Here is a 24,591-nt window from a genome sequence, read left to right on the forward strand (position 1 = left end):
CAAGGGACTTATCTGGATGCCAGGGTCTGCCAATTGTGGATACAAAAGTACAGGTTAGGGAAAGAACACTGGTGCTGGGGCCTGGTTAGCAGGCCTCAGCACACTTTCAATTGTAAACATAGCATCAGCAAAGGCAAAAAGTCAGGGGGCAACCATGCCAAGGAGGCATTTCCTTACACAACCCCCCCCCAAACGAAAGAGGATGAGACTAACCTTTCCCAAGAGAGTCTTCATTTTCTAAGTGGAAGAACCTGGAAAGGCCATCTGCATTGGCATGGGCAGTCCCAGGTCTGTGTTCCACTATAAAGTCCATTCCCTGTAGGGAGATGGACCACCTCAACAGTTTAGGATTTTCACCTTTCATTTGCATCAGCCATTTGAGAGGTCTGTGGTCAGTTTGAACTAGGAAGTGAGTCCCAAAGAGGTATGGTCTCAGCTTCTTCAGGGACCAGACCACAGCAAAGGCCTCCCTCTCAATGGCACTCCAACGCTGCTCCCTGGGGAGTAACCTCCTGCTAATGAAAGCAACAGGCTGGTCAAGGCCATCATCATTTGTTTGGGACAAAACTGCCCCTATCCCATGTTCAGAGGCATCAGTCTGCACAATGAACTGCTTAGAATAATCTGGAGCTTTGAGAACTGGTGCTGAGCACATTGCCTGTTTCAGGGTGTCAAAGGCCTGTTGGCAGTCCACAGTCCAGTTCACTTTCTTGGGCATTTTCTTGGAGGTGAGCTCAGTGAGGGCTGTCACAATGGATCCATATCCCTTCACAAACCTCCTGTAGTACCCAGTCAAGCCAAGGAATGCCCTGACTTGAGTCTGGGTTTTTGGAGCTACCCAGTCCAGAATAGTCTGGATCTTGGGTTGGAGTGGCTGAACTTGGCCTCCACCTACAAGGTGTCCCAAGTAAACCACAGTTCCCTGCCCTATCTGGCATTTGGATGCCTTGATAGAGAGGCCTGCAGATTGCAGAGCCTTTAAAACCTTCCTCAGGTGGACCAGGTGATCCTGCCAGGTGGAGCTAAAGACAGCAATATCATCAAGATAAGCTGTGCTAAAGGACTCCAAGCCAGCAAGGACTTGATTCACCAACCTTTGGAAGGTGGCAGGGGCATTCTTTAAACCAAAGGGCATAACAGTAAACTGATAATGCCCATCAGGTGTGGAGAATGCTGTCTTTTCTTTTGCTCCAGGTGCCATTTTTATTTGCCAGTACCCTGCTGTCAAGTCAAAGGTACTTAGAAATTTGGCAGCACCTAATTTATCAATGAGCTCATCAGCTCTTGGAATTGGATGAGCATCTGTCTTGGTGACAGAATTGAGCCCTCTGTAGTCCACACAAAACCTCATCTCTTTCTTTCCATCTGTGGTGTGAGGTTTGGGGACTAAGACCACTGGGCTAGCCCAGGGGCTGTCAGAGCGCTCAATGACTCCCAATTCCAGCATCTTGTGGACTTCCACCTTGATGCTTTCCTTAACATGGTCAGACTGTCTAAAGATTTTGTTCTTGACAGGCATGCTGTCTCCTGTGTCCACATCATGGGTACACAGGTGTGTCTGACCAGGGGTTAAGGAGAAGAGTTCAGGAAACTGTTGTAGGACTCTCCTACAATCAGCTTGCTGTTGGCCAGAGAGGGTGTCTGAGTAGATCACTCCATCTACTGTACCATCTTTTGGGTCTGATGACAGAAGATCAGGGAGAGGTTCACTCTCTGCCTCCTGATCTTCATCTGTTACCATCAACAGATTGACATCAGCCCTGTCGTGGGAGAGCTTAAGGCGGTTTACATGGATCACCCTTTTGGGGCTCCTGCTTGTGCCCAGGTCCACCAAGTAGGTGACCTGACTCTTCCTCTCTAGTACTGGGTAAGGGCCACTCCATTTGTCCTGGAGTGCCCTGGGGGCCACAGGCTCCAGAACCCAGACTTTCTGCCCTGGTTGGAACTCAACCAGTGCAGCCTTTTGGTCATACCAAAACTTCTGGAGCTGTTGGCTGGCCTCAAGGTTTTTGGTTGCCTTTTCCATGTACTCTGCCATTCTAGAGCGAAGGCCAAGTACATAGTCCACTATGTCCTGTTTAGGCTCATGGAGAGGTCTCTCCCAGCCTTCTTTAACAAGGGCAAGTGGTCCCCTTACAGGATGACCAAACAGAAGTTCAAAGGGTGAGAACCCTACTCCCTTCTGTGGTACCTCCCTGTAAGCGAAAAGCAGACATGGCAGGAGGACATCCCATCTCCTTTTGAGTTTTTCTGGGAGCCCCATGATCATGCCTTTTAATGTCTTGTTGAATCTCTCAACTAAGCCATTAGTTTGTGGATGGTAAGGTGTAGTGAATTTATAAGTCACTCCACACTCATTCCACATGTGCTTTAGGTATGCTGACATGAAGTTGGTACCTCTGTCAGACACCACCTCCTTAGGGAAACCCACTCTGGTAAAGATACCAATGAGGGCCTTGGCTACTGCAGGGGCAGTAGTCGACCTAAGGGGAATAGCTTCAGGATACCTGGTAGCATGATCCACTACTACCAGGATATACATATTTCCTGAGGCTGTGGGAGGTTCCAGTGGACCAACTATGTCCACACCCACTCTTTCAAAGGGCACCCCCACCACTGGAAGTGGAATGAGGGGGGCCTTTGGGTGCCCACCTGTCTTACCACTGGCTTGACAGGTGGGGCAGGAGAGGCAAAACTCCTTAACCATGTTGGACATATTGGGCCAGTAGAAGTGGTTGACTAACCTCTCCCACGTCTTGGTTTGTCCCAAATGTCCAGCAAGGGGAATGTCATGGGCCAATGTTAGGATGAACTCCCTGAACAGCTGAGGCACTACCACTCTCCTAGTGGCACCAGGTTTGGGGTCTCTGGCCTCAGTGTACAGGAGCCCATCTTCCCAATAGACCCTATGTGTTCCATTTTTCTTGCCTTTGGACTCTTCAGCAGCTTGCTGCCTAAGGCCTTCAAGAGAGGGACAGGTTTCTTGTCCCTTACACAGCTCTTCCCTTGAGGGTCCCCCTGGGCCTAAGAGCTCAACCTGATAAGGTTCAAGTTCCAAAGGCTCAGTTCCCTCAGAGGGCAGAACTTCTTCCTGAGAAGAGAGGTTCCCTTTCTGTTGCTGTGTTGCAGTTGGTTTCCCAACTGACTTTCCTGTTCTCTTGGTAGGCTGGGCCATTTTTCCAGACTCCAGCTCTACTTTTTCACCCTGTGCCTTGCATTGTGCTCTTGTTTTCACACACACCAGTTCAGGGATACCCAGCATTGCTGCATGGGTTTTCAGCTCTACCTCAGCCCATGCTGAGGACTCCAGGTCATTTCCAAGCAGACAGTCCACTGGGATATTTGAGGAGACCACCACCTGTTTCAGGCCATTGACCCCTCCCCATTCTAAAGTAACCATTGCCATGGGATGTACTTTTCTCTGATTGTCAGCGTTGGTGACTGTGTAAGTTTTTCCAGTCAGGTATTGGCCAGGGGAAACCAGTTTCTCTGTCACCATGGTGACACTGGCACCTGTATCCCTCAGGCCCTCTATTCTAGTCCCATTAATTAAGAGTTGCTGTCTGTATTTTTGCATGTTAGGCGGCCAGACAGCTAGTGTGGCTAAATCCACCCCACCCTCAGAAACTAGAGTAGCTTCAGTGTGGACCCTGATTTGCTCTGGGCACACTGTTGATCCCACTTGGAGACTAGCCATACCAGTGTTACCTGGATGGGAGTTTGGAGTGGAACCTTTCTTGGGACAGGCCTTGTCTCCAGTTTGGTGTCCATGCTGTTTACAGCTATGACACCAGGCCTTTTTGGGATCAAAGTTTTTACCCTTGTACCCATTGTTTTGTGAAGAGGCTCTGGGCCCACCCTCCTGTGCAGGTTTTTGGGGGCCTGTAGAAGACTCTTTACTATTTTTAGTTTTGGTTGTCTCATCACCCTTCTGCTGGGGAGTCTTTGTGACCCCTTTCTTTTGGTCACCCCCTGTTGAAGTCTTGGACACCCTTGTCTTGACCCAATGGTCCGCCTTCTTTCCCAATTCTTGGGGAGAAATTGGTCCTAGGTCTACCAGATGCTGATGCAGTTTATCATTGAAACAATTACTTAACAGGTGTTCTTTCACAAATAAATTGTACAGCCCATCATAATTACTTACACCACTGCCTTGAATCCAACCATCTAGTGTTTTCACTGAGTAGTCAACAAAGTCAACCCAGGTCTGGCTCGAGGATTTTTGAGCCCCCCTGAACCTAATCCTGTACTCCTCAGTGGAGAATCCAAAGCCCTCAATCAGGGTACCCTTCATGAGGTCATAAGATTCTGCATCTTGTCCAGAGAGTGTGAGGAGTCTATCCCTACACTTTCCTGTGAACATTTCCCAAAGGAGAGCACCCCAGTGAGATCTGTTCACTTTTCTGGTTACACAAGCCCTCTCAAAAGCTGTGAACCATTTGGTGATGTCATCACCATCTTCATATTTAGTTACAATCCCTTTGGGGATTTTCAACATGTCAGGAGAATCTCTGACCCTATTTATGTTGCTGCCACCATTGATGGGTCCTAGGCCCATCTCTTGTCTTTCCCTCTCTATGGCTAGGATCTGTCTTTCCAAAGCCAATCTTTTGGCCATCCTGGCTAACTGGATGTCCTCTTCACTGGAGTTATCCTCAGTGATTTCAGAGTTGTTGGTCCCTCCTGTGAGGGAACCAGCATCTCTGACTATTATTTGTGGAGTCAGGGCTTGAGAAGCCCTGCTCTCCCTAAGTAGGACTGGAGGGGGGGAATTTCCCTCCAAGTCACTATCTTCATCCTCTGAGTTGCCATCCTCAGAGGGGTTGGCCTTTTCAAACTCTGCCAACAGCTCCTGGAGCTGTACTTTGGTAGGTTTGGGGCCCATTGCTATTTTCTTTAGTTTACAGAGTGACCTTAGCTCTCTCATCTGTAGATGGAGGTAAGGTGTGGTGTCGAGTTCCACCACATTCACATCTGTGCTAGACATTATGCTTCTAAAAGTTGGAATACTTTTTAAGAAACTAAGACTGGTTCTAGAATCTAATTCAAACTTTTACAAACTTTTAAACTCTAAAAGACAATGCTAAACAGGGACTTAACACACAAGGCCCTAGCAGGTCTTTTAAGAATTTAGAAAACTTTTCAAATTGAAAAAATGAATTTCTAATGACAATTTTGGAATTTGTCGTGTGATCAGGTATTGGCTGAGTAGTCCAGCAAATGCAAAGTCTTGTACCCCACCGCTGATCCACCAATGTAGGAAGTTGGCTCTGTATGTGCTATTTCAAAGTAAGGAATAGCATGCACAGAGTCCAAGGGTTCCCCTTAGAGGTAAAATAGTGGTAAAAATAGGTAATACTAATGCTCTATTTTGTGGTAGTGTGGTCGAGCAGTAGGCTTATCCAAGGAGTAGTGTTAAGCATTTGTTGTACGTACACATAGACAATAAATGAGGTACACACACTCAGAGACAAATCCAGCCAATAGGTTTTTATATAGAAAAATATCTTTTCTTAGTTTATTTTAAGAACCACAGGTTCAAATTCTACATGTAATATCTCATTCGAAAGGTATTGCAGGTAAGTACTTTAGGAACTTCAAATCATCAAAATTGCATGTATACTTTTCAAGTTATTGACAAATAGCTGTTTTAAAAGTGGACACTTAGTGCAATTTTCACAGTTCCTAGGGGAGGTAAGTATTTGTTAGATTAACCAGGTAAGTAAGACACTTACAGGGCTCAGTTCTTGGTCCAAGGTAGCCCACCGTTGGGGGTTCAGAGCAACCCCAAAGTCACCACACCAGCAGCTCAGGGCCGGTCAGGTGCAGAGTCCAAAGTGGTGCCCAAAACACATAGGCTAGAATGGAGAGAAGGGGGTGCCCCGGTTCCGGTCTGTTTGCAGGTAAGTACCCGCGTCTTCGGAGGGCAGACCAGGGGGGTTTTGTAGGGCACCGGGGGGGACACAAGTCCACACAGAAATTTCACCCTCAGCGGCGCGGGGGCGGCCGGGTGCAGTGTAGAAACAAGCGTCGGGTTCGCAATGTTAGTCTATGAGAGATCTCGGGATCTCTTCAGCGCTGCAGGCAGGCAAGGGGGGGATTCCTCGGGGAAACCTCCTCTTGGGCAAGGGAGAGGGACTCCTGGGGGTCACTCCTCCAGTGAAAGTCCGGTCCTTCAGGTCCTGGGGGCTGCGGGTGCAGGGTCTCTCCCAGGTGTCGGGACTTTGGATTCAAGGAGTCGCGGTCAGGGGAAGCCTCGGGATTCCCTCTGCAGGCGGCGCTGTGGGGGCTCAGGGGGGACAGGTTTTTGTACTCACAGTCTTAGAGTAGTCCTGGGGTCCCTCCTGAGGCGTCGGATCTCCACCAGCCGAGTCGGGGTCGCCGGGTGCAGTGTTGCAAGTCTCACGCTTCTTGCGGGGAGCTTGCAGAGTTCTTTAAAGCTGCTGGAAACAAAGTTGCAGCTTTTCTTGGAGCAGGTCCGCTGTCCTCGGGAGTTTCTTGTCTTTTCGAAGCAGGGGCAGTCCTCAGAGGATGTCGAGGTCGCTGGTCCCTTCGGAAGGCGTCGCTGGAGCAGGGTCTTTGGAAGGCAGGAGACAGGCCGGTGAGTTTCTGGAGCCAAGGCAGTTGTCGTCTTCTGGTCTTCCTCTGCAGGGGTTTTTCAGCTAGGCAGTCCTTCTTCTTGTAGTTGCAGGAATCTAATTTTCTAGGGTTCAGGGTAGCCCTTAAATACTAAATTTAAGGGCGTGTTTAGGTCTGGGGGGTTAGTAGCCAATGGCTACTAGCCCTGAGGGTGGGTACACCCTCTTTGTGCCTCCTCCCAAGGGGAGGGGGTCACAATCCTAACCCTATTGGGGGAATCCTCCATCTGCAAGATGGAGGATTTCTAAAAGTTAGAGTCACCTCAGCTCAGGACACCTTAGGGGCTGTCCTGACTGGCCAGTGACTCCTCCTTGTTATTCTCATTATTTTCTCCGGCCTTGCCGCCAAAAGTGGGGCCTGGCCGGAGGGGGCGGGCAACTCCACTAGCTGGAGTGTCCTGCTGGGTTGGCACAAAGGAGGTGAGCCTTTGAGGCTCACCGCCAGGTGTGACAATTCCTGCCTGGGAGAGGTGTTAGCATCTCCACCCAGTGCAGGCTTTGTTACTGGCCTCAGAGTGACAAAGGCACTCTCCCCATGGGGCCAGCAACATGTCTCGGTTTGTGGCAGGCTGCTAAAACTAGTCAGCCTACACAGATAGTCGGTTAAGTTTCAGGGGGCACCTCTAAGGTGCCCTCTGTGGTGTATTTTACAATAAAATGTACACTGGCATCAGTGTGCATTTATTGTGCTGAGAAGTTTGATACCAAACTTCCCAGTTTTCAGTGTAGCCACTATGGTGCTGTGGAGTTCGTGTTTGACAGACTCCCAGACCATATACTCTTATGGCTACCCTGCACTTACAATGTCCAAGGTTTTGTTTAGACACTGTAGGGGTACCATGCTCATGCACTGGTACCCTCACCTATGGTATAGTGCACCCTGCCTTTAGGGCTGTAAGGCCTGCTAGAGGGGTGTCTTACCTATACTGCATAGGCAGTGAGAGGCTGGCATGGCACCCTGAGGGGAGTGCCATGTCGACTTACTCGTTTTGTCCTCACTAGCACACACAAGCTGGTAAGCAGTGGGTCTGTGCTGAGTGAGAGGTCTCCAGGGTGGCATAAGACATGCTGCAGCCCTTAGAGACCTTCCCTGGCATCAGGGCCCTTGGTACTAGAAGTACCAGTTACAAGGGACTTATCTGGATGCCAGGGTCTGCCAATTGTGGATACAAAAGTACAGGTTAGGGAAAGAACACTGGTGCTGGGGCCTGGTTAGCAGGCCTCAGCACACTTTCAATTGTAAACATAGCATCAGCAAAGGCAAAAAGTCAGGGGGCAACCATGCCAAGGAGGCATTTCCTTACACCCAATCTAAGATGGAGTCGACGCCCATGCGCAATGGAGCCGAAAGGGGAGGAGTCCCTCAATCTCGAGACTCGAAAGACTTCTTTGAAGAAAAATAACTTGTAACACTCCAAGCCCAACACTAGATGGCGGGATGTGCAAAGCATGTGTATCTGCAGCTACACATGCCATCGAACATATATATATATATATATATATAAGCAATATAGGCTACAATAGGAACAACTTATTTTAATAGCCTGTCTACATCCTTTTCTTTAAAAAAAAAAAAAAAGGCTTATAGTTCACTTTAACCAATCAGATGAGAGCACCCTCCAGAACCTTTCCTACAGAGGCTGAAGACCTCAGATTTTTTTATAGCACTAGTGTACTTTAGATCAACTGTTCATGCGTACGGGGAGCCTCTGAGGAGAGAAGGGTGGGTCGCATGTGAATCTATGAAAGATACCAATACCGGAGAACTTGAGTTAAAGGTAACTAACTAATTTTCTTCTCCAATATTGGATGTTTCTCATAGATTCACATGCTTGAACAAGATTAAAAAGCAATTCACTAAACAATTATATATCCATTATAACAACAGTAAATAGTGGATGGTGGTAAAAACAAGAGGAAATAACACAGAGGCTCACCTTATCCAAAGAGATGGCGTAGCACCACCTGTTCCACTGCTGCATCAGTTTTATGGCACTCGTCTAGGCAATAATGTCTTGTGAACGTATGCCTGTTGGACCCTGTTGCTGCCCCGCAGATATGGTTAATCGGTACACACACAAACAGAGCTGCCGATGTAGAATGTGCTTTTACTCTGCTAACTGCGTTTCCTTTTTTAACGTCTCCATATGCAAGAAATAATTGGTCTGATTTCTTTATGTGATGCGTTCTCTGTAGGTAGAATTTCAAACATCGTTTAACATCTAGGGAGTGTATAGACCTTTACGCTGACGTCCAAGGATTTAGAAAAAAGGTTTTTAAACCACAGGTTCATTTAAGTGAAAGTCCGACTGAACTTTTGGAATACATTTTGGGTTTGTTCTCAAAATTACACTGTTTTTAGTGAATTGTAGGAACAACTGCTTAATGGTAAAAGCTTGTATGTCGCTTTATCTCTTAGCAGTTTTCCACGTGAGATACTTGATCTCAAGACCTGTGAATTGGTTCAAATAGCAGTTTCATTCAATGGGCCAGGCCTATGTTTAGATACCACAGAGGTGGAGGTTCCCTGACTGGTGGCAAGGTTCTAGAGAGACCTTTGAGGAATTGTTTAATAATACGAGCAGACCATAAGGATGGCTCATTTCTGGTTCGACAAAATATAGAAATTGCCGCTAGGTGCACTCTAACTGAGGAGAGAGATAAACCTGATTTTGCAAGATGAAGTAAGTATGGGAGAATTTGATGTGGCTGAGCTGTGAGCGCGTGGATGTTAGATGACACACACCAAAGACAGAACCGTTTCCATTTGAACTTGTAAGTTCTGTTTGTTGAGTCTGCTCTCATCTTCGATAGGATGCCTCGACATTCAGATGGGATATTTAGCAAGGAGAACTCACTGTATTCAGCATCCATGCTGACAAGTGTAGTGATGTCGGGTCTGGATGTTGTATGAGGCCCTGGCTCATTGTCAACAAAGTTGGTGTTACCTTGAGTTGGAGGTTGCTCTGAAAGGAGTAGTAGTTCGGTGAACCAGAACTGTCTGGGCCATCTGGGGGCTATGAGGAGAATTCTGCAAGGTTCCTTCCCCATTTTTCCAATTACCCTTGGGATCAATGGGATTGGTGGAAAAGCGTAGGCATGTATCCCTGACCAGAGTATCAAATAAGCATTCTCCCAAGATCCTTTCTGGGGATGCCAGCTTGTTGACATTTCTTGTTCTTCTACGTTATAAATAGATCCAAGTGAGGTTTGCCCCAGCAATATAATAGAAACCTCAGGGTCTCTTGGTCTATCTCCCATTCGTGATAAGGAATGATGCTCCTACCTAAGGAGTCTGTCAGGAGATTGGACGTTTCTGGTAAATGTTCTGTCCTGATGGTTATATAGTGGTGAAGCACCCAGTTCCATATCTCTTAAGCGGAGAGTGCCCAGGAGCGGGATCCTCCCTGCTTTTTCAAGTAGAACATGCTGGTGGTGTTGTCTGTTCGTATAAGGAATGCAGGGTGAGTTGTTTTTGGGAGGAAAGCCTTTAACGCTAAGGCGATTGCTCAGAGTTCCAGTTGATTGATGTGTAGGTTTTTCTCCGCTGCTGACCATCTCCTGCTGATTTGTAAGCCCTGGAGATGCGCTCCCCAGCCCTGTAATGATGCATCTGTTGTTATTATGAAGCTGTGAATCTGATGTAGATATTCCAATCCCTTGGACAAATTTTTGCCCGAGTCCACCGGAATATCGCTGTTCTCCTAATTGGTGTTATCTGAATGAGATCTTCGAATGAGCTCTGTGTTTGTTGCCACTGAATGTCTATTTGTTCCTGCAGCGGCCCTAGATGTAGCCAACAGTTCAGGAGCAGAAGGATGCACGAGGAAATCATGCCCATGAAAGATTTGTAGATCCGGACTGAAACAACTATTTTCTGGAGAGTTTGTTTCCCATCCGCTGGATTTTTAGTTGTCTGACTTTGGAAGGATAGGCTTTGTTTTTTTAGAGTGTCTAGGATTGCTCCCAAGATCCTTATCTTTGTAGTTGGTGTTAGTTGGGAGTTTTGGTAATTTGTTGTGAGCCCTCATTTTTTTAATAGTGAAAGGCAGGTGGTTGTGGTCACTGCTGTCTGCTCCGACGTAGGGAGCTTTTATAAGCCAATCATCTAAATATGGGAACACCTAGATTCCCTGCAGTCTGAGATGTGCTGCTACCGGGGCCAACATTTTTGTAAGGATTCTGGGAGCCGATTTTAGGCCAAAGGGCAGCACCTAGAATTGAAAATGGATCCCAGCTACCTAGCACCGTAGGAATTTGCAATGATTTGGACGTACTGGGATATGAAAATATGCATCCTGTAAATAGATGGATGTCATATGGTCTCCATTGCTCAGGAGCTGCAGTATCTCTAAGAGTTACCTTTCAAAGGGTCTGCTTTTTTAGGAATTTGTTGAGCTTTAGCAGATTGAGTATCGGGGCCAATTTTTAATGAGAAAAAAGCGAGAGTAGAAACCCATTTTCTTTTGAGTCTTTGGAATGATCTCTAGCGCTCCTTTTCTTAACATATTGGAAATTTCCCTCATTAGTTGCTTTAGTCTAGGTGGCGACAGGCCTGGTGGTGGAGTGTATGGAGGTTTTTCGAGAAATTCTAAAGAATGTCCTTTTGAAATGATATCTAGGACCCACTTGTCCGAGGTTATTGCGGACTATTGTTGAAAATGATGTGATATTCTGCCTCAGACTCGAGATGTTTGAGAGGCACATGGTGCTGTTTCTATTTTTTTCTAGAATCTCTGCCTCTTGCTGGCAACTTGCCTCTGGAGCCATGTCTATATGTAGCTGCCGGAGGTTGCCCGTATTGTGTCCGCTTTGGATAGTGAGGTCGGTACTGTGTCCCGGCTGATATTGCTTATACTGTTGATAGGCTGCACGAAAGGAATCACTTCATATTCCCCTCGCTCCTCGAAAAGGTTGTTTTCGGTACTGGAGCATTCCCAGGGATTTTGCTGTTTCTGTGTACGTTTTTTTTTTTAGTTTGTAATGAATCCTCTACATGCTTGCCAAACAAATTTTCAACATCAAACAGCATGTCTAGAATTTTTATTTGTATTTCTGGGTGGAAGGAAGTAGATTTTAGCCATCCCTGTCTGCAAAGCACTGCCGCCCCTGCTATCTGTCTGAATCCAGTGTTGGTGACATCAAGTGCACAATCGATCATTTCTGACTAAACGCATTCTCCTTCCTGTAAGATCTTGCACACTTCCAATTTCTCATTGTCCGGCATAAATTCTATGTATGGAGCTAAGTCGGACCACATTTGACAATCATAATGAGATAATATAGCCATTGAATTTGCAGCTCTTACAGCAGTGGCTGCCATTGTTGAAAATCCTTTTCCTATGCTGTCCAACTTACGACCTTCTTTATCAGGGGGAGATGAGATTGGTGCCAAAAGGTTCTTTGAGCACCTTTGCGCTGCCTGCAATACCACTGAATCGGGTTTTGTTTGTCCAATAAGACACGCTGGAGAAGTGTCTGGAGCTTTATACTTTTTTTCAAGGCGTGGGATTACTGGCGATACAGCAGCCAGATTTTTCATGGCTTTGAGACCTTCTTGCCATATAAAGTCTATTATTGGAATAGCTCTTACTGACTTCTTTGCTGGTTCTTTGAAATCATACAGGAAACAGTTGGTCTCCTTTGTTAACAGTGGCAAGTCAAACCTTTTTGCTGCTCTGTCCATAAGGTTATGGAATCCTCCAATGTCCTCTGGAGGGAAGTCCACCTGAGTCACCAGAGGTGGAGATGAGGTGGGAATAAGATAGTCGTCCCATTCATCTTGCTCAGTTAATTTGTTTTTTATTTCCCCTTCTTCTGCCTCCTCCCCGGATGATACTTTGTGATACATTCTGAGTATGGGTAATTGGTGTTGGAAGTGTTTGAATGGGCTGTGGTAACTGCGTTGGTGTTTGAACAAGGCGTTCCATTTGTGCCCTCTGACTTATAGGTGTGGCAGGTGTTGATGGTGGGAATCTACGATAATAGTCCTGCAACATGTATTGTAGATTTGATACCAGGATAGCAGGCACTGGAATAGACTGTTCTTGATTTTCTTTCTGGAATGGTTCAGCGTGTTCGCCTGTAGTACCGTACTGATATTGTTCATAGTCATCATCTTCATTATCCTGACATTTTACCTGTAATTGGGTTGGGCTACTAGCCACACCAAAAGGGCCTTCATCGTCCGATTCTTCGTCCTCATCTAAGAGGTGTACAGGTGGGTAAGGTAGTATTTTGCTTGGGGAAGTATGCTCAGGTAAGATTTTTCACTTTATAGTTATTAATGACATTGGAGGAAATGTTTTTTCAGGCAATCGTGGAGTCGTCGACGCTGCCTATTCCCTCCCCATCAATGGAGTCTCCGCCGATGGTGTGTATGTCGCCTTTGCCCTAAAAAACAGTGCATTTGTCGGCAGTGCCTTCGTCCACGGTGTTTGTTGATGGCTTTGTAGTATCTAATAAGGGGAAATTCAAGAAAGTTGTCGACAATGGAATCTCCGTCAATGAACACTTCAGAACTTTTGTAGTCACACTTGTGGTTGACGAAAGCGGTGACGATGTAACAATTAACTGAGACCTGGCAGTAGTGAATGTCAACGTCACAGTCATTGATGCAGTCGACAGTGTTGTCATCAACGGTATTTTTTCTTAGGTTGTTTTTGTTGTCGACTGTACAAGATGACTCTGGGAAGGAGTAGTAGGCTCCGATCTCCTATTGGAAATAGGCCTTTTATGTTTAGAGGTCGAATGATGAGCCTTATGACCAGTTTCACAGTCAATGTCAATATTTCTTTTTTTTTTTTTTTTTTTACTGACTTGATGGTGGCTCTGAGGAACGCTTTGTTTCCTTTCGTTTTCTTTTACTAGAAGTTGAGGTGTAAGAAGAGACCTCACTGTCATCGTCTAACAATGGATATTGTTTAGACTTCAACTTCTGGAGCCACATTAAGAGCCTACCTTCCCTAACCTTCAAAGTTTTCCGAGAAAAAGTATGACAAAATTACAATCCTTTACCTTGTGGTCTGGATAAAGGCAATAAATGCACTTCTTATGAGGATCTTCTGAGTGGAGCCTTTTCTTCCCCCATTTTTCACAATCTCTTAAGAGTCCTTTTTTTAGATTTATGAGACATCTTCACCAATCTGGGGTAAGCAGAAAATGAAATAATACCTTCTGTGATGGAATGCTTCTGGATTAACTCTGAGGAAAAGAGGGTTGAGCAGAGCTCAAGGAGACACCTTCCACACGACGTGCGTTAAAAAAAAAATCTGAGGAAGGTTCTAGAGGGTGCTCTCATCTGATTGGTTAAAGTGAACTTTGGTCCTTTTTTAAAGAAAAGGATGTAGATAGGCTATTAAAATAACAATTGTTCCTATTGTAGCACATATTGCTACGATATATATATATATATATATAATTATAAATATATATATATGTAGATATATATATCTTGTTAGAAAAAAATATTCTGAAGTCTGACAGTCCTAAAGTCTATGAAGCCTGATTTTTTCTGTCCTTCAGAGTGAGCTTTGAAAATTTCCACCAGTGCTGGCACTTGCGAGGAAGATGACACCCCAGTAGGCAATACTGGGATCATGAGGATTGTACAATTTTTCTGCCACACGAAGGGCACTTCACAAAAAACGGATGGTACTTTTGAAGAAGCAGAAAAATATTTACTGTCAGAAAACAGAACAAACACTCTGAACACCAAAGAAAATTGGGTGAAATGATGATTTTAAATAATGTTTCAAAAGATTTCCTGGAGAAAAAATGTGTTAAAAAAAAAGAAATCAATAAAAAAAAAAAACTACGCAACTGCCACTGGTAAAGCATAATGAGGTACTGAAGACTTTGGTGTCCTTAAAGCCATGTTGTCCATTTTCCCATCTTACAGGGCTGCGGCCAACGTGACTGAAGCACCCTAGGTCTTTTCCATCATTTCCTTTAAACAAGGGTTGTGAAAGAGGTTTTTTCCAGCCAACTGGTTTACCTAGTACATTTTAAAATGTAAAATATTTGTTCAAGTTAATAAAGAAAATTAACAGATTTGGCCAACACATCCTTCTAAAAAGGCTAGTATTTTGTTTAATTTGAAAATGTGACTTCTCTAATGAAAAATGAAGAAATAGCGCTGGGATTCCATCCTGGACAGGACATGTCAGAGCTTTTAACTATTAATGGCGATCCCATGAAGGAGAGCTAATGCTTCACCCACGACCAACAGAATGGGCAGGCAGCTATATCAGTGACTCCCCTCTAAGCTCTTACTCTGTTTTTGTGTAAAATACTAAGAAAATTAATATCTTGAAGGTCAAATGTAGTACAAGTCACATTTTGTTACGTTACCTTATTCATAATAAGATTTTAAAAGAAATCTAATTTAAAAAGTAGAGATATGAACATTTAGCTATAAAGTCCAGCAGGCAAATGACAAAAGTGAAGCACAGAACAACTAAATACAGCACTGAAAGAGCTTTCCTGAGAACTAAGTTGGAGTAGCAACATAGTAAAGTAAAGTTAAAACCACAAAACAGAAAGGGCATTACTTTATGTTTTTTATTCATGGGATGCTTGTCTTTCCCATCACGAAGGTCCTCAATCATGTCTTCCTGATCCTCTTCATCGCTATCTTCAGCATCTTCAATGAAATTAAACACATCACCAGAGTGCCTAAACAAATAAAGAAAACAGATTTTGCATAAAGGCAGCTCTAACAGGTTGTCTTCGGAGGTCTGCATTTTTAGAAACAATTGCATCTGAATGATATTTTACAAGTATGAGAATCCTCACCCAACTTTTAACCTGCAGCTAACTATCAGTTCTCATGCTACAACTATTCTATTATGGTGGGAGGGATTCTATCGAAGTGGCTTCTTATATCCTCACCAGGAGACACACGTGCTTGAAAGCCAGTCACAATAACTTTGAGAAAGTGTCCTTGATCTTGGATGTTCAAGATGCTCTCAACTGAAAACTTATCAAAGAGAGTGTTTAAAACTAATATGATACACCAGTAAGTACGGTAGCTAAAGAGGGTCCGTATTGTAAGCTGTCACAGATGACAAATGGACTCTTACGTGTATCTGCTGAAATGCAGCCCACATTTCAATAGGTGAAGTGCATTGTCGGCTTTCATGCCCAAAATTGTTTCTAGCTGAAAACATGAGATTTTTCTAATGAAAGGCTGGTTTGTCTCCTTTAGAATGGAGATGCAATCAGCAGACTAGAGTACCCAGAATTAATGGTGCTAAGGTGAGCGAAGTCAGACTACAATGGCTTTTTTTTTTACCTTCTGGCATAAAAAGCAGGTCCCTGTCTGCGAAATAGCTCCTGCTGAGGGAGGTTATTTCAGTTACCATCGGAGTGAAAAGGAGGCAAAGTATTTAAAAGTTACTACTATTCTCCATCATTGGGATCTTTCATATATTCAGATGCTCAAACTTTGGTGGGTGCTAGACTGGTAATCCTCAATAATCACTGTTACCACAACAGTCTACACAAATACTCTAGTAACACTGGCAAAGCTACAAACCATTTGCCATCAATCCATCATATTTTATCACCCCCAACAATGGACAGGGAGGTGGACAAATTCCAGACAGTGTTTCCTACTGTCAGATTTCCAAGCCTTGTAATGAGAATTGATGTGTAGCCTTATGAGGGCAGAGTGTGTCACGTGCACCGAAAGATGCAAAAGCTATAGAACTCTAGCTACAGGTAATTACTCTTCTACAGGATAGGATCAGTCATTTAGAATTGAATGGGTAAATAATAATTAAGGAAGACAAACCGCTGATATGCGCAAGGCGGAAATTATGCTCACCTTAATAAAACAGGTCACGCAGCACTGCCTCTCCAATTGCTGTTTTGGATTTTGAATGAAGATCGAGGCAGTAATGCTTAGTGAAAGCATGGATGCTGGCCCACATTGCAACCACATTGATCTACTAAAGAGGCACTCCCTCAACCAGCGCAGCAGAGCTGCTCTGCCTCCGGTGCAGTGGGCCCTTATTCTGAGTAATGGAAGTCTGATAGCCTTGGCCTGGTACGCATGTTGTGATCCACGTGGCAATATGCTGACTTTAAAGAGGACAGCCATTACTAGAGTTGCCAAAGGAGATGAGCTGATCTGATTTGTTGATTTAGAATTTCAAGCATTGATTAATGTCCAAGGAGTGCATGGAGTTCTCTGTTGGAGAACAGATTTGAGGAATACGCTTATGGGTGAGTCTTCTTCCCAAGGTGAAACAATGAAAGGGAATAAGGAATGGAAAGAGGGTTGGTGGATAATGCTACTCGGCTCTTTTCAAATAGATGGTTGAATGGAATGCAGAGAGAAAGCTAGCTTGGAGGACAACAGGAGAGGTGTGCGAATGAGCTTGCTAGGGGTGTTTACGAAGGTAACAAGGAAAGTGCTGAACTGATGGTTTTTGGCCAAAGTAAGACAGTGCAAAAACGTTCTCTCAAATTCTTGTACAGCTTTGTGGAAGATAAAAAGAGTGAACTAGTGGTCCTGAGATTCTTGGAGAGATGATAGCTGGATGAACTGTAATAGGAAAACGCTTAAGACTAAATTCTACTGAATGCAAAAGTAAGGGAAGCTTTCATGAGGGATAACAGCCAGTGGTGATTAGCTGCCAACATGCAAAAACACTTCCACTTCAGCTGATAAGCCTTAGTTGTGGAAGTTACCCTCAATGACGACATATTCGGGAAGGTGAACCAAATTCTATATCTGAATTGATCAAATAGTTAAGTGAAGACGCAATGAACTGTGGTGCACAATTTGGCCCTGGCTCTATAGGAGAAGGCAGGCATCTACTTTGAAGCAAACTGCAGTATCCACTGACAGAGGACTGCCAATCAAACCTGTCTGACCTAAAAAGGATCAATCAAAACCAGCTTGCAAAGCTATGTCTTGAGTTTTATGCAGAACCCTCAGAATAAGTGTAATCTGTAGAAACAAGCATAGACATAAGTTCTCAAACAAGGAATCGAACAAGACAGCCACAGATCTCCGGGATACGACTACTTACTCTAGAAGGACTAGATTTGGAACTTTGTTACCACAAAACCTATCCCACACTTCTGAAAGAATGTGAAGCTGTCTTGTATCTAGGTCCCAATCATGCTATTCAGAGCTGCATCTACTTACAGTGTTCAACCCCACATTTTGGAAAACCGGAACATGTCCTGAGAGCAACCTTCTATGTTGAACAACGAAGTAACAAGCTTTGTGCTGCCTATAAGGACTTCCTAGTTCAAGCTGCGTAGTAAGGCAGCTTTCAGAGGGCTGTCAACCACTCAAGAGTTCTAGAATATTGATATGCAGTCCTTCTTCTATCCAGATGCTGCTCCAAAAAAAAAAAAAAAAAAAAGGGTCCAAGCCACAAAATATTATCGTTGTTTGCTATGATTTGTATACTTGTAAAGCATTCCCTTGTGAGTGTCTACCCATACCTGGGCTAAGCGGGTACTTTCCAAGTCTTTCGTATCCCTTATAAAATAGATACCATTTCTTAGTATGTCATTGCACTATTACCTTGATTGTTTTTCCCAATGGCATTTACCTTTGACTACCTACGGTACTTCCAATTTTACAAAACGTTACATGTCGATCCTATATATTTATTTTGCAGACTATCTATTGAAATAGTGTTCATACAACTGATTGTTTTGCTAGCCGAATTTAGTTTACATAGTATGGTATGTTGCATTTACTTGTTTTGTCATAAATCTTTTCCTTATTACACTGTCTATTTTCTGTGTAATACTAATTAGCACAATTAAATCACTCTCCCATTCTCTCTTTATAAGTCAGTATCAGCACCATAAATACTGTTCTTAGATTACTACTTGTCTCATACTTTTATTTTTTCGGCTACACCTTCTATAATAATTCTTAGGTTATTTCTGCACGTCTTTCATCCTCTTTTATAATTTTCGGTTTGCAAGGACACATGCAACAGCATTTGTAATTACTTTTTTCCTTTTAATTTTTTCACTTTTCAATTTCTAGGATCACCAATCACTAGGAAAAAGTTTTTCTTGGAATGAAGAATTATGTTTTGAGTTGCACAAACCTCCTCACGGACTTTGGGTTTCCACTTTTTCGGTGTTTCTTTCTTTATAACCCTTTTCAATATAATTATACTATAGTCCCTTGTCTTATGTCATTTCTCTTTTTCAGCCTTGAGAAAGCCCTGGCGTATGCGCCTGTGGGGCGAAACATGTGTTGGCTGAGCTTCTGCTTATCTTTGGGACCTATTTTGTCACTTGTCTAAAATGGAACTCAAATTGGAGCAACAAAGGTTCTTCTTGTAGTCTTTCCAGGAACGTCACTGAATCCAAGGCAATCAGACTTCAAGAACTTCACTCATATAGTGGGACCTTACCTTCTTCCCAGTAGTCCTTTTCTATCCAGAGTCCACTTGCAGATATGCCTGCAGACATAAATACCACACTTTTACATCCATAGTGAGGTGAGTGCCTTGAATAAAGATCTTTCCCACACAAAGATGCCGAAAGTCTTTCCACCATGCCAGTACCAGTTTGCTTTGGATGATTATAAGATACTGTGCATTCTCCTCGTCCGAGGGTTGCTGCCACTGCTGATCAAGCTGTTCCTGCAGTGGCCACATATGCATAAGGCATTGTGGAACTAATGTAATGCATGGCATCATTCCTAGGACAACTTTGCATTAACAGCTCATGATATGCTCCACGTGTACTTTTACGCAAAACCAATTAATTTTTTTTTAGCAGCACTGTTAGGATGGCTAGACTTTTAGGATATTCGGGAAGAAGGGATTCCAAAGAATAAGAATTGTCCACCAGAAGTGGGAACGGACTTCTTGTTGTTGAGGATCAGACCCACTTGCTTAGCAGGACCAGTGTCATTTGAACTTCTATAGTAGCCCATTGACACAAAGGAGCCTTTATGAGGTAATAATTGAGATGAGTATCTCGGCTAGTTCAGGTGATCTGGACATTGGCTCATCCAGACCAATATGGCTTCATGCCGAGGATAAATACTTCTCTTAATCTACTGTGCCTTCATGGTGTCCTGGGTCGTGTAGCTGAGATCCGTGAAGATGCCCATGCGCTCTAGCTAGATGCACAAATGGCTTTTGACATGATTGAGTGGCCATTCCTGTCCAAGGTACTGGCCAAACTGAACTCTGGCCCAAACTTCATGACATGTGAACAGCTCCTTTACACTGCTCCCCTGGTCCAAGTAACGGTAAACAGTGGCACATCCTCTGTGTTTCGGTTCCAAAGTAGCTCAAGACTGGATTGCCCACTCTCCCCCTTGAGCTTTGCCCTGGTCTTGGCAGCCTGGATTAGGAGCGACCCTCTAGTAAGAGGGCTATGGTGGACTGAAATCTGAAAGGACAGGATCTCCCCTGTATGCAGATGATTTTTATTATATATGTTTCAAACTCGGTCTGTACACTTCGATAATAATGCATATATTCACTCTGTACTGTAGATGTTCTGGTTCCACAATTAACTGGAATACATTACTGATTTATCTTCTATACGGACATGCACAGTGACACTGCAGCTCACATTGCCACGAACAGGTTTCACTATTTAGCTATCTATATTGCTAGAGACCCAGGTGTCATCCACACTCACAGTTTGGAGCCACCACTTGCTCGCCTGCGGAGAGATGCCCAGCATTGGTGAACCCTTTCACTGTTGCTTCTAGATAAAGCCGCTTTATTTAAAATTATGGTGTAGTAAAGTCACAATTTCTGGCATGTTACCCCTACTTTTTCCCTCCGGTCAGTATGCTTTGACTGTTTTCACTCAGATCCTGCTAACCAGGACCCCAGTGTTTGTGCTCTCTCCCTCTAAATGTAGTTGCCTAGGACTTTGCACACCCCACAATTGGCATACTGGTGCCCCCATATAAGTCCCTAGTATATGGTATTTAGGTACCCAAGGCACTGGGGCACCAGGGGTTCCCCAACAGGCTCCAGCATGTATTGTGCCACCCATGGGAGCCCATGCAAAATGTGCCTGCAGGCCTGCCATTGCAGCCTGCGTGAAAAGGTGCATGCACCCTTTCACTACAGGTCACTGAACCATGTAGTAAGTCATCCCTATGGTAGGCCCTCCTAGCCCAGAGGGCAGGGTGCAGGTACCTGTGTGTGAGGGCACCCTTGCCTGGTGCTTTGAAGGGCACATTTGGTGCCTTCCTTGCATAAACCGGTTTGCAACAGTCCAAGGACCCCCGTCCCTGCTCTGGTGCAAAACTGGAGAAAGGAAAGGGGAGTTACCACTCCCCTGTCCATTACCACCCCAGGGGTGGTGCCCAGACTAACATATTGAATCCAAGGTGGAGTGAGGCCCCTGGGAGCAAATGAGTGGCCAGGACAGGTAGGTGATGTCACAGTCCCCTCCTGATAGGTGGTCACCCTTCTAGATGACCAATTCCCCTTCCTGGGCTATTTAGGGTCTCCCTCTTGGGTGGGCCCTCAGATTCGACGTGGAAGACTCCACCAGGACTCCCTTGCATCGTTTACTTCATCTTCTGGCCACTGGGACTGCAATTGGATGCTCCAGCAACCGAGACACTGCAACTTTAGCGACAACTCCACTCTGCAACATTGTTTCTCCAGCTCCTTCCGGCAACATTTAAGCGACTGTGCATCCTATGAGGGCAACAAGTCTTCAGCCTGCACAAGAAGTAAGAAGGAATCTCCCCTACATCTGCAGGCACCAACTACGACGACGTCCGGCTGCGTGAATCTTCTGTCCTCCGGAACTGTGTGGATCATGCATCACAGGTGGTGGTCTGGAGTGGTCCCCTTGGTCCTCTCTACCAGCCGTCCAACTTAAGAGATGGTAAGCCCTTGCCTCTACTTGCAGGCCAGTACCCCTGTGCACCGCGACTCTTGCAGCTACTAAGGCTTGTTTTTTCCACCTCCAAGTGATATTCAGGCCTCGTGCAGCCCTGGCCCCCAGCATTCCTACCTGCAAAGCACAGTCTACTGCCTGCTGCTCCAACGACGTGGGACTCCTCTTCAGGTGTGCTAAGTGGGCCTCACTGCAACTCCTGTGCCCGCTGCCAGTGGGTTGCCTGTGGGGGCTGCCCTCTCTTCTTGTGACTCTTCCAGCTGTTGAGGATCACCCCGGACTCCCCTTCTTGGGTGGACCTTGCAAACCTTTTTCTCAGTCTCCTGCATTTGCCAAGGCTTGTTGGTGGTTTTCCAGCACCACTGACCTACTGCATCTCGACAACCAACGGGGGAAGGCACTTGCATCACTCCTGGAACTTCTCTTCAGCTCTTGTGCTGTACTGCTGATCTTCGTCCACTGTCGACCAGGACCTGCATCCACAGAAAGATGGGTAGTGGCTCCTGCCACAAGCGGACACTCCAACACATCTGATTTTGGTTCCCTTCATTTGCAGGTCCTCCTCTGTCAGGATCCACCTTTGGGTTCTTCCAGTCTTGGCTGGGTCTTGCATAATCGTTTTCCAAAGTACTCCTGTTGGTTTTGGGGAAAGCCATGTACTTACCTCTCCTCTCCCAGTCGCTGGGGGTCACTCTGGTACCCACCTCTTGGTAACCTAGTTTCTCCAGCTCCCTTCTACTGATTCCACTTCCTGGGGTAGGGGACTGCCTTTCGCATTCCACTATTTTAGTATATTTTTTGGCCCTCCCCTAGGTCCCTCACTATTTGCTATTGCTTTCACCAATGCCTACTGCTTTCTATGCTATTTACGGGTTGATAATGTGTATATTATAGTGTTCTTTTTACCTCCAGGTGGGAGATTGCCTATTCAGTATTCTAGTATTTGTTTTACTATAATAAAACAGTTTTTTTAACACTGGTTCTTCCATGTGTTTAAGTGCTGTGGGACTATAATGGCATTGCATAAGCTTTGCATGTCTCCTAGGTAAGCCTTGGCTGCTCATCCACAGCTACCTCTCGAGAACCCTGGCTTCCTAGACACTGCCTACACCTCACTAATAGGGGTACCTTGACCTGGTATAAGCTGATAACACCATAGGTGCTCACCACACACCAGGCCAGCTTCCTACAGATGGCACTACCCATTTTCTATACACACTTCATACCACACCCTACCCAGCCCGTCATCCTATTTTCAGGTGGTGGAATGTGAAAACTTGCACACTACTCTTGGATGGGGACCCCGCAGAGATAGCTTTTAAAAAACGGAAAAGGGCTGCTACGACAGTGGCATTGCCCTTCCCGACATACTAGAGCATTACTGGGCGGGGCAACGTGTCACCAACAATTGGTTCATCTCCCCACGGAGGAACCAGCTTATCAAAAGGCGAAAGGATAGAATGGTCATGCAACCAGGAGATTACCTCAGGGCCATTTATTGAGGGAAGCATACCACATTCTTCTTGATACCTACTGCAGTCACACTTACCCTCTGGCACACATCACTGAATGCTATGGGCTGGCGAGGCAGAATTCCGAAGGCCACTCCTCCGTGGGACACTGCACAGCTGGGCACACTATCTACACAGAAGGGCTTTGGCAAATGCAACCTTAATGATCTATCCAGGCTATCAAGCGAATATCAACTAGCGCCCACTGAAACCTACCGTTACCTGCAAATACGTCACACATTGCAAAGGCCATTGACCAAGGGTAAGGATCTTGCTGAACTCCAACCGCTCGAGGATAGGTTTTTGGATGATCACACGCCCAAAAAGGCTATCTCCCTCACAATAAATTGGATCAATAACTCATGCAATACCCTAGCCCATCTACGGGAGCACTGGGAGCAAGATATTGCCTGATGCCTTGCCGTCCCCTAGGGAGAAGGCCATAAGGTCTAGGTTCCACCTAGTGCAACTAAAATTTTTACACCAATGTTATTATGCATGCACTACTACAGTACAGATGGGAAGGGCAACGACTGCACTGCAAGCTAGGCACTGAGGTCAAATAGGAACGTTTTCCCAAATTATATTAAGTTGCACGGTAATTCAGCGCTACTGGGAACGAGCAGTTACTAGTTTAAATAATTGTGGGAGGCACATGGAGACCTTGGTGAAATGGTGCCTTTCGAATACTTGGAAACCAACTGACCTCACCCCTATGGATCAGATAAAGACGGCATTTGGATTAATGGTGGGCAAGTGAAACATTGCATGGCTGCGGGGGGCAAACTAGCACCAAAACTGAATGACTGTAAGGAAGACATTTGCCATCACTGCACCCAGACACCTAGTTAAAACTCAAGGACCTAACCTGAATTCAAAAAGTAACACTGTGAAATGGTAATACTGACCATTCACCATTAATCACAGATTCTTGCAGAGTTGAATATGTCTGGGATATTAAAGTGTTTTCCAGGTCAATGAAGGCAAGGATTTCTTTACCACAGCTGAGATTGACTGCATTACCGTTTTTTCCCCACCACTGATGGATTGGATTACCTTTTTCCTATATTCAGGAGAAAGAATATTTTGCTCTGCACTATAGATTTAAAAGAGGGCACCATTGGCTGATTTCTTGAATGAGGAAGAATCTCAAAAACATTGCATTCTCAGGCTTTGGAGGTAGTTCAAAAGAAAAGAAATTAAGAGTCTGAAACCTTCTAGCTTTAAGACGTGAAGATGAAATATGATACTCCTTCCTTGGCACCCACCATGGCCAGGAATTGAATTCTACTGCACATCTGTGCTGGATGCTTTCACTTTTTTAGGGATGTCGTTGACATGCTTGGCAAACAGGTGATGCTCATTCAAAGGCCATCAAGTACTCTGCATTGAATCTTTGGATGAAAGGAAGTTACTCATTAGCAAACCACAAATTAGTAGTTCTGCTTAATTTGTATCTGGCAGAAACCACTGTGGGGTAACGGCTCAAACCTTGAGTCCTGAAGGTATTCCAGAGGGGCCGGCTCACCCAAATACGGGGTGCATGTGTTGGTAAAACTCTTAATTAG

At 45.0% G+C, this 24,591-nt stretch overlaps 1 protein-coding gene across 2 annotated transcripts in view; it reads right to left on the reverse strand.

The window, feature by feature from the left end:
• The window catches only part of STRN3 (striatin 3), an 839,725-nt gene that overhangs the window by 563,219 nt on the left and 251,915 nt on the right, over positions 1-24,591 (reverse strand). For both annotated transcript variants that reach the window (XM_069209060.1, XM_069209059.1), the window contains exon 6: positions 15,191-15,314. In XM_069209060.1, the coding sequence (XP_069065161.1) occupies positions 15,191-15,314 (124 nt within the window). The remainder of the gene's footprint in view (positions 1-15,190; positions 15,315-24,591) is intronic.

Source organism: Pleurodeles waltl, chromosome 9 (assembly GCF_031143425.1).
Source record: "Pleurodeles waltl isolate 20211129_DDA chromosome 9, aPleWal1.hap1.20221129, whole genome shotgun sequence".
NCBI classification, from domain to species: Eukaryota; Metazoa; Chordata; class Amphibia; order Caudata; family Salamandridae; genus Pleurodeles; species Pleurodeles waltl.